Consider the following 17,373-nt stretch of genomic DNA (forward strand, 5'->3'; position numbering starts at 1 on the left):
ATTAAGTACTCTTTTTCACAAAGAAAGAAACAGAAACAAGAGTTGGTGGCCCTGAAGAAGAGTTTCTGTGTTACAGAAAATCCTATTTTCCCTTCACAAACATAAAAATGTCACCACAGCTACCAACATCTGAAAACCTACTCTTGCAAAACTGTCAAAAGATGCAGTTCCAGTACCCTACAACTCAGCAAGGGAAACTCATGCAGCAGGGTGGGGGGACAGAGGCAGAGGTTGTCTGTTTTCAAATCTTTGGCACACCATCTACAGAGGAAACAACCTGATGAAGGGACAGATGAAATGCCAGGCATGTCCACACCAGCACCTAGGGACTCACTGGACACACACAGATAGAGACTATGCCCTTGTTTTCTCCACAGCAGAATTTCCTGCTTAAGGTTTGAGTCCTCCTAGAAGTTATTAGTGTCTTTTATGGGCAAAATACTTCTACACTTTTACTTCAGTGCCTTCCTAAGAGGTACAGTTTAGACTTGAGAAAGTAGTTAAGGCAGAAGAAAAACATCTGCACAAAGTTACACGATGTTTTATGTAGAAAAATTTATTCCTTCTGAAGCACTTACACACAATTAGTCATGAAGAGCATGGAGAATAACAGGTTGCTGGTGGAACAGGACACCCTAGTGGAAGATGTGCAGGAACTAGTGGTCAAGGACTAACTCCTAAAAAAAGTAGTTCATCCACATTTAATTTGCTTTACATATACCAGCTACCAATGCTGTTTTAGATTACTGGGCATGCCATCTGTGGTACATCAGTCGGTAAAAACATACACCTTTACAACTTGGTGGCCCCAAGTTTTAAAAACCATTTCACAGAAAGGAAAGAAATATGTGAAAACACAGCTCAAGAAACACACAATAGAGCAAAATACATGGAAGGTGAACAATGTTCTGCAGGTATAGCTAATGTATCCAAACTGCTGTTGCCCAGCAGATGGAAGAAAGGGGAAGGAAGGAAGGGAAGAATGAAAACACCAGAATTACCAATAGAGAGGAAAAATATAGAAAGAAATGTAATACTAGTTGAAGTCAGAATCTGCAAGTCTGTTTCGCACCTGTAAAGGCAGAAAAATCCACACAGGTACAGACTAACTAAAGGAATCCCAAGACTTCCGAGTCATGCTGAAGAGCACAAGACCTTCCACCCTCCATTTCTGAACTGCCAGTGGATTAACACTTTTATCATCTGTACAGCATTGGCTCAAGCATACTCTGGCAGCTCTACCAATTTAACTTTTGTTTAAATTAGGCAAAACCCCATAGCTGTAGCAAGCTAAGGACTAAAGAAGAAGAAAAAAAAATCAAGTTTGATCTGTGTGACAAAGGCAGCTAAAATGGGATAGCCAGCTCTATACACAAAAGATTGCTGTAAGAAGTCTGAACAAGAAGCTACAGCATGGTACCAGCTGAGTTGGGCTAAGCCCTTATTTAAGGGAGTACTCACTGTCTGGATTAAGAAGCACTGCTGATGGTATCTACACAAAGATGGCTGAACACAGAGTCTACGTGTGTCTCAAAACCAGTGTTAAGTCAATTTGACAGTTGAGAGGGAAGAAAGGGAAAAAGACTAAAAACAGGAAGAGGTCATCATCTAGGATCCTTGACCTTCTGGATCCACACTTCCTTCAGGGTCTTCATCATTATATATGTTCTCAGCCTGTAAGATAAAGGAGATGGAATCTTGTTAAACGTCATGTTACGTGCTGCTTCAGTTCTTCCATCTGCTAGAACATTTTGAAAAGTTCTGGCAGTTTTTCAGCTGCAGATAAGTATCTCCTATCCATGATCCCTCAAGGCCATTTAACTTTAAAGCAGCAACATGAGCGATCTTTTTCATAAAAGTCAACGTTTTCTAAACATTTCAAAAGTATTCTGCAAGTTATTGTAGCTTTTAGGTATTCACCTTCTTAACTAGAAATCACTGCAAGAGTTACTTTTAATTAGAGTATTTTGCATACATATAATACGTTCTCCACTTTGCAGCAGCAGCTGCCAAAAGAACTATATAGAACAGTGTTAAGAACAGAGCTGCCGTGAGCCAATTTATAGATAAACAAAAACAAGAATGACTTTTAGAAAACAGTTTTGTGTAATTTGAATAACCTCTGACAAACTTTTAGCAGCTGCTAATTTGAGGTCAGCATATTTTTTCTACTTACTCCTACCACTCTCCATCTACAGGAAGACACTTATTTTTTGCAGAGATTTCATTCTTTAAGACAATAACTAACAGAAACTTAAGTTTCACCTTTGGTTCTCATGCACTATATTTTCATTCAAATTTGAAAAAAGAGGGGAAAAAAGAACCACTTACTCCTACTCCAGTCTTTAAAAAAAAAACTATGAGAAGCATTAAACAACTTTTCACTATTTGTAAGTCCTTGTTTCTATCAAACCTAAAATGGATTTCACAATCCCTTTGAGATTTAGCTAGTGCTACAAAGCAAGTCATTCTGAGAGCTGTAAATAAAACCAGGAATGCTGAAATCCAAACAGTTCAATACTAGCTCTTATCTACCACTTCCCACACTTTCCCAAACAACTTACCATTTGCCAGACTTGCATGATATTATCTTCTGATACAGAACAAATTACCCAAGGTTCATTGGGATTCCAGGAGAAATCAGATATCTTTGCAGTATGACCACCATGAATAAACTGGTATTGGAGAAACAAGAGGAGAATGTTTTCAAATTCACATTGCAGAGATGAATTATAGGTCAAAAATTAACAGTCAAAAGACTTACCAACAGCTCCGGAGGACCATCCTCAGCATCCTCAGGGGATTGCTCTTCTCCAATTTTACTGTAACAACAACAAGGGAACAATGAGTTTTGCTCCCCCTCCCCCCCCCAGGGGTAACGCAACTCAAGAATAATACTTCGTCTGGATAACACAACTAATTTGGGATTTACCTCAAGTCCCAAACATTTAGCCTGCGGTCAGTGCCACTGGAGGCTAGTATGGTTTCATTATGGGGAGACCACTGAACCTACAGACAAGAATGAATTTAGAAAGGAAGTTAGTCCTAAGAAGATGTAGCACGGTAGACATTCACGACAGACACCACAGTATTTTGTATCAGGAAAGCTTTATGAAAATTCAAACTGACATCAGCTTAATATGTGAATACTCCCACTGGTAACATTCTAACACAAGAAGCCTGTTTGTGAACATTCATACACTAAAGAGGCATTTGAGCTCCATAATGTACCACATGTACCTTAACGTGTGGTCTTTGTCAGAGGATAGGTTACAAAGGATATTAGCTGCTCCTCACCTTAATATGAACCACACAAACATAAACTATGTATTCCTTAAATTGAATAAGTAGTTTATAAATGAGAACAAAAAGACTGTAATTAAGCTTCATGGCCCAAAAGCTCATATTTATCACCTCTGCAGGAGATATATCTTTCCAAAATATACCACTTAATAGGAAAGAGCTCGGAGTTCTGCACACAAACTAGACATTTCAAGATTCCATGTATAATTTTATCTAGAAATAACTACAGTCTTCCAAGTAGCAATCCTTCTATCAAAAAATCTCTACATATTTTTCTTCTGGGCCATGCATGAGTTGGACACGGAAATATTGTTCCTGATAAGCATATGCTACTAATGATGTTAATGTTCTATATTTACACAAGTAAAATTTGCATGATTTGCATCATTCATTGTCACTAGATGGCCTGGCAATCCCCTTAATCGGTCACCAACCAAAGCCTTTCTGTATGACCAGGCTGAGAAGATGAAAATGCTGCAGCCATTTCATTGTGTCTCCCTGCTTCAATCTGCTGCCATGAATAATTTAGATCTGCTCTGTACTCCTAGCGTTTCACTCTTATGTTGCAGACAAAGCTTTCTACCATTTTCTTTTTACATCCTCCACCTAACTTTCTGGACATCTCTATCTGTATTGGAGTTCTGCTCCACACAGACAGCTATCCATCTCCACAACAATAAGCTAAAAATTCATGAGCAGATGAGAAAAAAGAATACATGAGTTTTTAATTAAAACACATCTAATACAAATGTAAGTGGAAAAGAACATTTTAAGATAGCTAAGAATTAAGTCTAAGTGCATAAAAGATAAAGACGTTTTGCTATACCTGAAATATTTCATCTTTATGTGATTCAAACGAGTGCAACTTCAATTTTAGGTTCCTCAGGTCCCATAAAGCAACAGTCTAGTCAAAAAACAAACAAACAAACAAAAGAAACCCAAGAAAAAACACGTTTTTTTCCTGAAGTAACCAATATATGCATGAATGTGGATGTATAAGAAACAAACATGTTCCGAGCTCAGGGCAAACATACCTTATCAGCTGATCCAGTAGCCAGGATAAATTCACTATAGGGATTGAAAGAGAGGCAGTTGACTTCAGCTGTGTGAGCATCCACTGAATGGCTAGGCTTGGAGGTGTTATTTGACCGAGTATCCCAACTGTAAAAAAAATAAATAAAAAAAAAAATCCAGAATTGAAACAAACATTTACATTCCATTTTACTGAGGGACTAGGATATAGCTGGGAAAGGAAAGGGATGGAAGCTCTCAATTTATAAAGACATTACCCCACTTACATCATGAGCTTCTGATCATCAGCAACAGATCCAAAAAGAGATTCGTGGAGCAGGTGCCAGGATACATCTTCTACTACTGCTGTATGCCCTGTGAAGATGGTCTTTGCATCCACCACTTTGCCTTCTTTTGGAACAGCACTAATATCCCACAAGCAGATGGTCTTAAATAAATCAATAGAAAGATTGCACCTTTAGATAGCAACTCTCTTCACCTCCTCTTCTTGTCCCCTCCAAAACACAAACTTTTGCCAGACAAAGTGCAGATTGCATCGCAGCTGTATTTGAAGTACTCACATGATCATCAGAAGCACTAAGCAAATGCCCGCTCAGGTTTGGGTTCCATGACAGCCCATAACCTTCCTTCTGATGTCCACGAAGACGCAGATCAGGGTTACACTCTCCAGAAGGGTCTATAAAGACAGAGTGTAAGAACCCCCATGCCTAGTTCGACACCCAGCACATCATGAAATATTTTGTGTAAGTCTCGCTGTGCTTTACTAAACTCTGCTTTGACATTTCCAACAGCACAGTCTACCCTTTTGAGCATTTTCCCCAAACAAAAAATCACCTCATTAAAACAGAACGTACTGAGGCAACATACAGCGGATTGTCTTCTTGGCCTAAGAGACGCACACTGCAGGTTTTTCCAAGTTGCTGTCTTTTTCAGCTGGATCATCTATGAATGATCCATTCTAAATTAGTATCATGCTGTACTACTTGCTGAAGAGTACAAGAAACTCACCGAGCCACCTCCATGCTTTGGCACGACACACCTGGTCAAGCTAAACAGAGTAACCCAGTTACTGCTCAAATAATCCTTCCTAAACAATCTGTTGGCGCATCATGTTTCTTCATCTCCAACTGCACTTCAAAGTTGGAAATGCTTTTCTGATCCACCCCACAAGTGGCAAAACTAGTTATTCTATATGATCTTGCCTAATTCATCAGTAAATTCCTAATACTATCCTTACAGACCAGGAGAACAGCTCAGCTACCCAGCAAATCAGTTTCCAGCTGGCCACTAAGCACCTTCCACTCTTCCAAATACCATTACACACAGCAACATGACAAAACATGCAGCAAAGAACAGATATATATCCAATATATATCAATGGAAAAGTATATCTATTTAAGCTTTATGTATAATATTTTAAACTAAAGACTCTCTTTCCTTTCAAATTACAAATGAAATGCAACCCACAAAACTTCTCAGTGTCTTTTGCACTATCATCAGCCTTTTCTTCAGGAATGGCTAATAGAGATTTTCCCATGAGTTCCGAAGCACAGACATAAGAAAAGATGCAGATACCTGGTTTAGAAGGGTGCTTGGTGTAATCAAAGACAAGGACATCACTGGAGGGTGTCTTTGTAGCAATTATACATGGGTTTTGCGGCATGTAACGTGCTCTGTTAACTTCTCCCTCATGATTTATCTTGATTTCAATTTCAATTTTTCCGCTAACTGACCCAAAGCCTCCAAACTCTAGAAACAGAATTCAATAGTTGTAAATAATACACCATTTTCAGATCAAGGCACGAAGATCTATACTTAGAGCCAGCTAAAGACAGTTTGTTCCTGGAAACTTTTGAGTATTTCAGACTTACCAGCTCAAGCCCAAAATTCATCATATCAAAAACTCCTACTTGTACTAAAGGTAACGTTATATTGAAACATATACACTGTAACTGCACTTTCAAACACAACAAAATTTAGTATTGCAGAACAGTTCAAATTCTGGTAAAAACAAATTGCTGTATCATGTTTACGACATAGAACCATAACAAAATTTGCTAAAGCTACCTTCTCATTACAATTAAAAGCTACAATATCTTAATAACACACACAATGGCACAAGACCAGTTTGACAAAAAATGGTTTTAGTATTTTTCAAAAATAAAATATTCTATTTAAAAGCAAAGCCCTCTAAAATAAAACAGAAATACCAATGTAAGGTATTTATTAGCCCACACTGTATTCAGAAATAGCTCTAAGAATCCAAAAGATTGAAATACCAGCTGTACAATCCAGGGTTTTGGCAAAAAGAACAGCTAACAGTTGGACCATTAAGGACTTTAACAATGTAAAAAGACTGAATCAATCAAATATAAAGGAGAAATGCCTAACTAGTAGCAATGCTGACAACCAACTAAGATTACAGAAAGCAGACAATCCAAGCATGATATACTGAACAAAATACAATCATCTTTTGTCCAAGAGGCACAAATATCAGGCAGCAGAATTCAAACCAGAGAAGAACATTTGAAATGTTACACTTATCTAAAACAGACTTGACAAGAAGTCACTTGTGTAGAAGAATACTTCATGTAATATAAAAACGATAATAAAAGAATAAACACTGCATGAAACTCAATGCCAACTTATGATGAAAAGTAGGAAACAGGGAGGTCTTTTCCCTGTATATATTTGGTAGTAAGTCTACCATCTCCTTTCTTCAAAATTATATTAATAAAACATTAATGTATGTACATTATATGTTACATTTGTCTGCTAAGTAAGGGTACAGCTTAGAATAAAATGGTTTATTTAGTTTAGACATAGTATCTGTACTTTATTGCTTGAGAGCTAAGGAAAGACCCATATTTTCTTTGAATGAGGAGGAAGAGATGGTTAAAATTTCCACTTAGTTCACATTTCTGGTTCCTTACCTCCTTTTTCACTATCGTAGTGTGAAGCATCAAACTGCGCGTCATCATTAGGCAGCTGCACACTAGCTATCACAAGATGATTTTGTTCATCTGAAGTATGGGTCCCAAGGACTAACCGATGGATACTGAAATCTTTGCCCTCAGGTCTGCAAGAGAAGAGAACTACATGAGAAACAAAAGGAGGGGTTTGCACAGACACTGAGCTGATTAAAACACTCCTTTTTTTTTTTTTTTTTTGATGAGTTTCCCACATTAGTAACACCTTTTAAAGTTGCCCTTGCTCTCCTGCACCGACACCAAACCCTTTTCCTTCAGACAAGAATAACTTACTCTAACCCCGGACAGATCTCAACTTGAAATTCTCCTAGTACAGTCTCTATCTCTAAATAACAGAAATATACCACCACCATTCTCTTGCCTTCTTTTAAGAGACATTTGCAACTCTTCCACAATAAAACTTTGAGGTATATAAACATCAATTGCAAGAACATTGGTCTGGAGGCTTAGGACAACATGGTGGTTATTCTGCACAAGACAAGCTGCCCACAGCCATTTGGTACTGAAATTATATTTACTTCTGTTTTTATGGAGAGGGTTGCTTTTATTTCTTAAGTGTAGGGTGAAGCTGGAAAAAGAAAAGCTTCAAAATCAAATGTATTAAGATGTCTTCTTAATGACAAGACATTTTTACATATTAAGATTTCAGTCCTCGATTTGCTCTTCATAAAACAAAGGTACAAAAAGCTGATTAAAATCAAAAGTAATCACATACTCTCGGACAAAAAGCATCCCAAATTCATTCTTATATCTTCTGCTTTAAAAAAATAAAAGGACTAGTTTACCTTGTTACATCAGGAAGCCATTGAGCAGTCAGGCTGGGCCATTCCAGAGCATGGGTCATTACCAAATCGTATAAAAAGGGAGTATTCTTTTTCCATATTTTATACTCTTCATTGATCACGCGTTCTTCCACTGCATCATCAAAGGCTGCTAAAGTTTGTGTTTTTTTAATGCATAAAATTAGCCTTTATAAACATACTCAAAACATATAGACAAAGCTGTAAGTGGACGTTGAATAACAAGTCAACACAGCAATGGTTTGCTGGTAGACTACTCTAACAAAGTAGTTATTAAATCATTCAAAATCCTCTGTTACACACGATAATCTTTGTTTCCGCATATATGGCTGCAAATTAACCTCGATTATGTCAAACTGCATAATCTTAACAGAAAAGTATAGTAAGATTGTGGAATGTTGTGCCACAGGATATTGCAGAAACAAAACTTATGGTCCAGCAACTATTGTCAAACGCAGCAGTTCAGGTGCAGCCTTGCCCCGCTCGTTGGCACAGCCTAGGAGCACACCAAGGCTCGTGCTGTACTAGTATCCCTCACGCACTGCTCCACGCCGTCTGCTGCTAGCCTCTGCTAGACAAGTAAGTCTAAACGGACCTTTGGTCTGACTCGGTTATAATTTGTGCTGTTTGAGAACAGAGGCAGGGTCTGAGCCCCAGGGAGCAGCAGAGCTGCTCGCCTCGCCTGGGAGCGCACCTCTGTGTAACATGGCTGGGTGGCCCCTGACATTTCTTTGTTCGCACGATGCACCCGGCTGCCCGCTCCCAGGGCGCAAGCCACGGGCCCGCTCCCACGGGCCCTCTCCGCCTCCACCAGGCCTGCTCGCCTGCCTGCACGCTGCCACCTCTCCGGGAAAAAAAAATAAATAAAATAAATACAGCGATAAAAGATAATAACTCCGTCCCCGCCGCCTCCAAACGCCGCCCAGCCTGGCGCAGGCGGATGGAGCAGCGGAGGACGGCCGAGACCTCCGGGGCACCGCCTCGGCGGCCGCGGGGCCCCCTTTGGCCCGGCCCGGCCCGGCCCGGCGCGGGGAGCGGACGCCCCTGCGGCCCCCGCGCGCCCCCTGCCGGGGCTGCCCCGCCCCGCCGCGCCGCGCCGCGCGCGCTCCCCTCAGGCCGGCGGCCGTTGGTGGGGGGAGGAACGGTGCGGGGAGGTGGGGGGGGGGGGAGCCCCGCGCCTCAGGGAGCCCGAGGGGAGGAGGAGGCCGCGCCGCGCCGCGAGCCCTACCTTCCTTGTCCGCCATGGCGGGGCGGCTCCGGGGCGAGGCGGGAGGGCGGCCGGCTCCTGCGCTCGCTGCTCCGACCCCTCCGGCCGCGGCTCTATTGTTTCCTGCCCCCGCTGCGTGCCGCTCCGGCGCCGCGCACCCCTTCGCGCGCCAACGTCGGCCAATCGGCGCCGGCCGCCGGGCCGCGGCCGCCAACCCGCGCGCGGCACGGGGCGGGGACAAGGGGCAGGCGAGCGCGCCCGGCGGTCACGTGGGAGGGAGGCCGGGGAGGGGGCGGGCGGGGGGGAGAGGAAGGTGCTGCTGAAGCTCCCCTGGGAGCCGCCATTTTCCGGAGGGGAAGGGGGAGGGTGCAGCGCGCCCCTCGCTCGGCCCTTAAAGGGGCAGCGCCCAGCCCGGGGCCGCGACCCCGCGGCGGCCTCCTGCCGCCGACCGGCCCCGGCGGCTCCTGCGCGAGGCCCCGGCCTGGTACCGCGAGGCTCCGTGGCTCCGGCCGCGGCGCGCTGCTGTGAGGGGGCTGAGGCCCAGCCCGGCCCTTCCTTCCCCACAGGGCGGCCAGGCAACCGCCAGAGCATCCTCCTGCCTCCTCTTGGGTTGTTAATTGCCCAAAATTACTAATTTTCCTTCTCTTTTTCCCTCTATAATTCCCTGCAGAGACAGACTGTATAGACAACCGGAGCAGCATATAAGGCAAGCCTGGCTAGCTGTAGATAACCTGGCACAGTCAGTCGTGGGTCTGACAGCAGCACTCAAGGAGCAGGTTTAAAACCAAGATTTACGCTCACCTGGTTTTATTGCCTCTGAGCAGCACTGACCTCCCAGTTTCAAGCTCTTCTTTGCCCCATATCGGCCCAGGTGCTTCTCAGAAAATGGAAGTCGGGAGGCCCCACGCCGTGGTGTCATACCTAGGACTAGCCATGAGAAACGCAAGTTGACTCTTACGTTGAAAATTGGAGGACTTGATGGTGTTTTGTGTTAATCTGTAAATCTATCTGGTTCTGGTTATTTGGGGAAGCTGTTAAAGAATCTTACTGTGCACAAAAATATTAAGAGGGAGTGGGAATGACCACTTTGAGAACTTGCAGAGGTCTAATCCGAGGAAAACTGACAGGCCTTAAGTCGATCAGATTATGAAGTTTGTGACTGTTAAATTACAAATGAAAAACTTACATGAAACTCAGGATCTAATCCAAGACTTTTAAGCGGAGATTTGATAAAGTTCTTTGCTTAAAAGAAAAAGGACAAATTCTGCAAGCAAATGAATATTTGTGCTTAGCTGTGAGTCATATTTACCATGTATGTGATTCCAGGATTGAAGCTTTAATTGCAGTCCCTATCCTAAGAGGTAACTAAGCTTTTTTCCTAGAGAAAGGTCATACTTGAGGGCTACAGATCTTTCCTCCTGTCACATCTGTGGTTTGGAGGCAATGGATATTTCAGATTGCTGTGTAACACATTAATGAGCTGATTACGCTCAACTGTAAAATGTAGTATGAGTAGAAATTACCTGAAGCATGGCAGTTTAATCCACTTTATTGCTCTTTGATTATTTTTCATTATTACAATAGCTTATTACTTGAGAATGATTCAAGTGCTTAGTGCTATATGCAGCAAAGATGAAATGTGGTTCCTGCTCCAAGGAATCCTGAAGATCCTTGAAAAAGCCTAAGTGTACTCTTTATGTAAGGATTGTAATTCTTTGGTTTCACTGACTGAACATTCTTAAATCAGTTAGTAAGGCAAGCAGTAAAGGGCTGAACTTTTAAACCTATCTCCCAGTAACAGTTTTAATAGCAAACAACTTAAAGATATGCAATTAAGATCTTATTTTAGAAATATAAGTGTGTGTACAACTGTTACAAAACTGATAGCGAGTAAAAGAAACTGAACTAAAAAGGAATTTTCCCTTTCATTACTAGCATCACATGGGAAGCCTGGCAAGGCTGAAGCATGCATGGAGGTGGCCATTTTTTGTGAGACCAGGAAGTGAGTGAGTGTTATTCAAGCGCAACAGCTATGGCAGGCGATGAGAGGGATTATAACCTGACAAAGGAGCAGAAGGCTATCAAAGCCAAATACCCACCGCTCACGAAGAAGTATGAATGTGAGTATTTCTAATGTTACCCTGGTAGAGCGCACGTGTGATAGCATAATCCGGGGGAGGGGGGGAGAGGAGGAGGAAAGAAGTGAGCAAGATATATCTTTTTAGGCACATATGGGGTTTCATAATATACAGGTGTCCTATATTTGGGCTGTGGGATGCATCTGTAATTGAATAATAAAGATATCTATAGCTGTATTTACTGCAGATAAATGTCTTTTCTGTCATGGGTGCTAAAGAAATTTTGATATGAATAAATTAGTTACAAGTCTTAGCTTGAAAATTTTACCCTTTCAAGACATTTCTTAGCCAGGCAGCACATTTTTGTACCTCTATTACATAAAAAGAGATATTCAGAGAACGAGTTGGTCTTCCGTGTGGTTGTGTCCCGTCCCGCACTCCCCCCCCCCCCCCCCCCGCCCCGCACTGCTAAAAGATCATTATCTCTCCCTTTCCCCACCCCTGAAATGTCTTCTAAGAACATCTCAAGTAAGTGGGTGTCAGCCCGAGGACTAGCTTCGGGCACTGGCAGATCATTCAGTATTTGACTGTCTTTCTATTTGAGCAGTGTTTATCTGGAGGGATGCTGTATGCTACTCTGTTAGAATATATATTTTTAGGATACGTTTAGATCTTTATTTGATAGTAGTGAAGAAATACAGTGACATATTAGAATCACAGAATCAGTAAGGTTGGAAGGGACCTCTGGAGATCATTACAATAGTCATGCTCCTTCCATAAGCAGAAGCGGTTTTATTCTCCTTTTAAACCCACTGCAATTTGTTTGCTTTAGAGACAGTTGTTGAGAACCATTAATAGTGGGTGGGTGATCTGAGCAGCATCAGAACAGTGTTTCAGCTGGAGTGATCATGGCATGGCATTCATTCTTCGTCCCAAGTTCTGTTTCTACCAGCCTGGTATTACTATGCACTTCTGTCATTCATCTAAGTGAATAGGAATGATATTAATGTAAAACTTGATAAATGCTCAGGATGTTAATCCTATCTTGATAATGAAGATTACTGTATATTTTGTATTATATACTTTTTTTAAATATCTTTTTTGCATAATAGGTGTTTTGGGTGTGGATAGGTATATTGTTCATTGAGCAGTAAACATTTGCAATCTTATCCTCTGCATGGCTAATTTTCAGTCCTGCAGACCTCACCAAAAGTAATTTACCTCTGATTAAAGTTTTTTTTCTCTCACAATCAACCTGCAGAACCCTGTTGCCTTTCAACAGCCATACCTTGTACACAGTGCTCTACACAGAGGGCACTGATGTAATTTATTTTCAGTACTACTTTTCTTCTATTAAGTTTGGCAGAAATAATCCAAGATTTCACCTATGCTAGCTACTGGAAAATAAAGAGTATCATTGTTTGATGTGTCAAGATGAATACAAAAAGTTGTTGTATATCATATGTCATTTTCCTTTGAAAAATTCCTCATTTTTTAAATACGTTTGGTGACTTCATGCCTTTTCTTTTTCCTCCATCCTCAGATCTGGATCACACAGCAGATGTGCAGTAAGTACAAGCAGCTGGGATTTCACAATATAACAAATTAATTATTTCTTACATTGCTATAAATCAGAAGTGACTGTTGAAAACTGATTTCAGATGTATACCTTATGCAGTTATGAAATGCCACGCTCGCACTGGTTTTTTTGGTGATCTGTTTTGTTTCTGCTCTTGGGAGAACATAGAGGCATTGTATTGTTTAGCTTCTCCTCTAACGTAATAATCCTTTGGTGCTTTTGATTATTACTTTATTATTTTACCATATTATTTGAAAATGTCTTTCAAAACGGGGCTTTTAATTGCCTTGCTGTAGAATCAGACTGCTTCCAAACAGTCTACTTTTTAAGTCATAGCAAGGAAGGACATTCCTGTTATCTGTTAAAACATTTATTTTCCATTTTCTCCCAAGAAGAAACTCTCTTATAACATCCTGCAAGGAATATCTACATATATTCAATCTTCTGCCTGAATGTAGAGGTATAGAAAGGCCAGCATTTTTGTTTATTCACTTCTTTGCATTTATTCTCATGTTCGCATATCTCATATGTATAAAACTTACTTTTTTTGTGGTTAACGTCCCATGAATTATTCTATGTCTCTTTAGGCTACATGCCTGGGGAGATACTTTGGAAGAAGCATTTGAGCAGTGTGTTATGGCCATGTTTGGCTACATGACCGATACAGAGACTGTGGAACCTCTGGATACCGTAGAAGTACAGGCAGAAGGTAAGATTGTAGTGACTTATGTTGGAACTGTATGAACTCTAAGGGAGAAGGGTACCAAAATCCTTTGAATCTTTAGCTGCAGTTTTGCTGCAGTTAATTAAAGCCTGATTAAGCATCCCTAATTTTCTCATAGTGGAGAATCTGTACTTCTGACATACTTTTAGAAAATGTTTTGGTGTTCTTGCTGGGACAGCCAGCTCACTATCTTTCTCTGCTTCAACTCTGCAGGACATGACATGCTGTCTCTTCTTTTTCACTTCTTGGATGAGTGGCTGTATAAATTCAGTGCTAATGAGTTTTTTATACCAAGGGTAAGTGTTCTGTTCTTTTTTTGTTTTGTAGGATGAGACTCTGGTAACACCTGCTCCAAATACAATGTTACTTCAGAAAAAAAAAGAAACACGGATTACTTAATGCATGGAGGATACCAGAGTAGAAAGACCTGAGAAATAAATCATTAACTTTGTTAGCTCAGACACCCACCACTAGCTGTTACTATATCGTAGAGACAGCTCTAGTGTATTTAAGTTCCTAGTATTAGTGTGTCTCTTTGAGGTTGCTCAGATTCTGTGGTTTCAGATTCCATTTAGAACAGTGAGAACATTTAGAAATGCAAGTCTTGCATGTGGGGATTTGCTGAGATTTTCTGCCAGAAGACAGAAAACCTTACTGAAATGTTTTTCTTCTTTCTCTGCAGGAGGTGAAAGTGATTCACATTGACCGAATGCAATTCAAAATAAGATCAATTGGGTGAGCTTAAAAGATCAGTTGAGTAATGAGTATCTTTACTGAAAACACTCAGCACTTCGGGAGGGTCACATAATTGCGTTTAGAGTGACTACTCTGAAATACTATGGTGTGCTGAAGTACACTGAGACTTTCTAAAAAGTGGATTTTGGACTTCCTTTTATTTTTTGAGGTTTTAAATTAAAACTTCATTGTCCCATTTCATTAATGAAACTAGTTACAACATTTGATAAATATAACCAAATTTCAACCACTTTTTTTTTTTGTTAAAGGTGGGGAGAAGAGTTCTCTTTATCCAAACACCCTCAGGTATGCAATTATTTGTATATTTTTTTTACATTTTAAGGATAGAACATAAGTATGTGGGGGGGACCTCTTCTAAATGAGACTCCTAAGTTACCAAGATATTGGAGCATAAACACTTCTGAATGGTATCACAGGCCACATTAACTTAAGATCTCACTTCCTACCTGTTTTTTTGTGAGTACATTCCTGAAACTGTTGCGTTGGTGGTTCCTCAGCACTGACAAAACTGAACAGCTGGCTTCCTTTTTTGTGATGCTGATAACACAGTAAACTAAGCTATATTCAAAATGTTTGCATGAGGTTGGTTCTAACTTTGTATTCTCAGCTTTTTATCTTTTTTGCAAGTTTATTTTCTAAAGAATTAGTAAAAGCCAATTATTACTTCCCAGCCTGCTCTTTAGGTATGTCAGTATGAGAACAGCAATGTTGATATTCTGTCAGAGATAAGAGGAGAAATTTGTACAAGAAGGAAAGATTTATCTGTTCGATATTTGGCTTGACCAAGTCATTGTTATTAATATGCTACCTTTCGTATTCACCAGAACAGCTATAGTTACAGCTTTGAGGGAAGAAAAAACTCTTAATCTGGGTAGCATTTGTAGAAAGTGGTAAATACTGTGTATTGCCATGAAGAATTGCTGCAAGCAATCCTTCTTTAGTAAATCCATGGGGTTTTTTTGTCTTTTCTCTCTAGGGCACAGAGGTCAAAGCCATAACTTACTCAGCAATGCAGATCTGTGAAGAAGAGAAGCCAGAAGTCTTTGTCATCATTGACATTTAAAGCAAGAAAAGTGTAAGGAAATGACTGCATACTTATCACTGGCTAGCAGAGGTCCCTCAAAAAAAGCAATACTCTTGGAAATAACTAAGGAATTGGCCAATTCAAATCATAAGTTGAAGGGAGTAATTGCAGGGAATGTACATCTGTGTTTGGACTTGAGGATGGTGAGCCAGACCAAGACCTGTATGCCAGGAAAAAAAAGAACGAGTTGGGATTCTCTATTTCTTTTTTCTTTTGTTTTTGAAGGTGAGTGGAGTGAGGGAGAGAAGATGAGAGTTGTAGGGATTGAAAATCTCTCAGCAAGGTTGGTATTTTATATCAACATTTAAGGCTGATGTATATACTAGGTGGTATATGATCTAAATAGATTAGTGAAGCCAGTAAAGAAGATACTGCCTTTTTCTAAGGTGGCAGTGTTGGAGCAGGAGATAAAAAAAATTGTTAAACTGCATGACCTTATTTGGAGATTTAAATATTCTAATTCTGAGGTGACATCCCTCCATATTATTTGAAGGCTCTAAAACATCTGCAGCGAGTCTGATTTAATGTAGAAAAGTTTCTGATTGTTTGAAGAATGCCAAAGAAAGTAAACCAATCTTTCAAAAAACTTTGAGAGTACTTAAAAAAAAAAAAAAAAAAAAAAAAAAAAAAAAGTAATGCCACCAGGTGGTGCTGAATTGCCATAAGTTTCTGAGTAATGGAATCCTACTAGTGCTTATTACCAGTCTAAAAAGCACAGATTTCTTTGCTGCTGTTGTGAAAAGGAATACACTGGAGTTTTTTGCAGCTTCATTCCCAAATATGTTTCATCACACACACACAAAAAAAATTATTTTAAAACAGAACTAAGCAGACACTTCAAATTTAAGTAAGATTCTATCTCCTCTTAAAAAATAACCAAAAAAGACCCACAGAGCTTCCCACTTGCAGTGTAGGAGAACTATGTGTGGTAATGCACATGCCTGTAACTCTTGATTATTTCCACTTCTGCTGTAGAGAAGAGTTCATGGTTTTCATCTGTCCTTATACTACAGAGTTGTGAGGTGTGGCAAATTCCAGAAAAGCTTCCTTTTGCCTTTAATGCCAGAAAATACTGAACTTTTATTCACTGAATCAAGAATAATAATCAAAAAGTGTGCGTTTTGTTTTAAATCATGGGACAACTAATGTGCATTATCTGCTGTTGCTATTTAAATATGAGACAGGCACAGTGAATATGAAATCTGGGCTGACCTGACCCTGTTTCTGGTAAATGCTGTTAAATGCTTCATCTCTGGAGGTAATGTCCCATCTCTATTTTGTTGTAAAATCATCTTAAACAGAGACTTTTTATTTCTTTATTGTGAAGATGGAGGATAAAATCATTTTATTTTTTGATAAAGCCTTAACGCTGAAATAAAACTTGGATTAAGAAAGAATTATGGCTATGTGCATGTGTGAGTTATTTTGGCCAGTGGATTTTTGAGATGAATAGATTTGCTCTTTGTTCTGAGGCAAGGTGAGCAGACTTGTGCGTAAGTAATAATTAAGACACGTCTGTTGTAGATGGTACATAAATTACTGAGGTTTACGTGCCAAGGACTTTCTTCCTGAGAGGGAGCTCGGGGCTCCAGTACTTGCTTGCCATGGAGCCAGGCCATGGGTGGGACTACACCAGCCACAAGCGGGGCTGCTGCAGAGAAGTGAGGTCAGGGCACGCCTGTTAAAGTTGGTCCAAATAAACCGTTAGAGTTACTGTAAGTAAACAGCTTTAAGCCTCTCCCTCCGCATCGCAGCGCCCTAAAAGCGACTGCGAGCTGCTGCGTGTGGCTGCGCACCGAACGCTCCCATCCCTCAGCAGC

General features: G+C 40.6%; 2 protein-coding genes across 4 annotated transcripts; one reads left to right on the plus strand and one right to left on the minus strand.

Moving 5' to 3' along the window:
* Positions 1-530: 530 nt before the first annotated feature.
* Positions 531-9,491, minus strand: RBBP4 (RB binding protein 4, chromatin remodeling factor). Of its 3 annotated transcripts, none has more exons than XM_062593949.1 (12): positions 9,354-9,491; positions 8,111-8,240; positions 7,269-7,414; positions 5,911-6,084; positions 4,896-5,011; positions 4,602-4,762; positions 4,338-4,464; positions 4,130-4,207; positions 2,933-3,009; positions 2,765-2,822; positions 2,565-2,675; positions 531-1,674 (listed from the first exon to the last, which is right to left on the minus strand). In XM_062593949.1, exons 1-12 carry the CDS (start codon positions 9,367-9,369, stop codon positions 1,609-1,611), a joined length of 1,260 nt encoding a protein of 419 aa, XP_062449933.1. In that variant the 5' UTR covers positions 9,370-9,491; the 3' UTR covers positions 531-1,608. The 3 variants fall into 3 exon arrangements, with proteins under 3 accessions (XP_062449933.1, XP_062449932.1, XP_062449931.1); XM_062593948.1 differs by having other exon boundaries at positions 8,111-8,255; XM_062593947.1 differs by having other exon boundaries at positions 8,111-8,258.
* Positions 9,492-10,409: 918 nt separating this feature from the next.
* On the plus strand, positions 10,410-16,950 carry ZBTB8OS (zinc finger and BTB domain containing 8 opposite strand). The gene is made up of 8 exons (XM_062594281.1): positions 10,410-10,693; positions 11,268-11,452; positions 12,954-12,978; positions 13,577-13,698; positions 13,927-14,009; positions 14,396-14,448; positions 14,718-14,754; positions 15,446-16,950. Exons 2-8 carry the CDS (start codon positions 11,365-11,367, stop codon positions 15,530-15,532), a joined length of 495 nt encoding a protein of 164 aa, XP_062450265.1. The 5' UTR covers positions 10,410-10,693; positions 11,268-11,364; the 3' UTR covers positions 15,533-16,950.
* Positions 16,951-17,373: the final 423 nt, after the last annotated feature.

This window comes from Rhea pennata, chromosome 23 (genome assembly GCF_028389875.1).
Source record: "Rhea pennata isolate bPtePen1 chromosome 23, bPtePen1.pri, whole genome shotgun sequence".
NCBI lineage: Eukaryota > Metazoa > Chordata > Aves > Rheiformes > Rheidae > Rhea > Rhea pennata.

Coding starts and splice junctions, on each gene's coding strand:
- RBBP4 (XM_062593947.1), bottom strand. Junction 4,465..4,601: donor GATGATCAGAAGCTCATGAT/GTAAGTGGGGTA, acceptor TTTTTTTTACAG/TTGGGATACTCGGTCAAATA. Junction 4,208..4,337: donor CTACTGGATCAGCTGATAAG/GTATGTTTGCCC, acceptor TTTTTTGACTAG/ACTGTTGCTTTATGGGACCT.
- ZBTB8OS (XM_062594281.1), top strand. CDS start 11,365: ATGGCAGGCGATGAGAGGGATTATAACCTGACAAAGGAGCAGAAGGCT. Junction 14,010..14,395: donor ATGAGTTTTTTATACCAAGG/GTAAGTGTTCTG, acceptor CTTTCTCTGCAG/GAGGTGAAAGTGATTCACAT. Junction 14,755..15,445: donor CTTTATCCAAACACCCTCAG/GTATGCAATTAT, acceptor TTTTCTCTCTAG/GGCACAGAGGTCAAAGCCAT.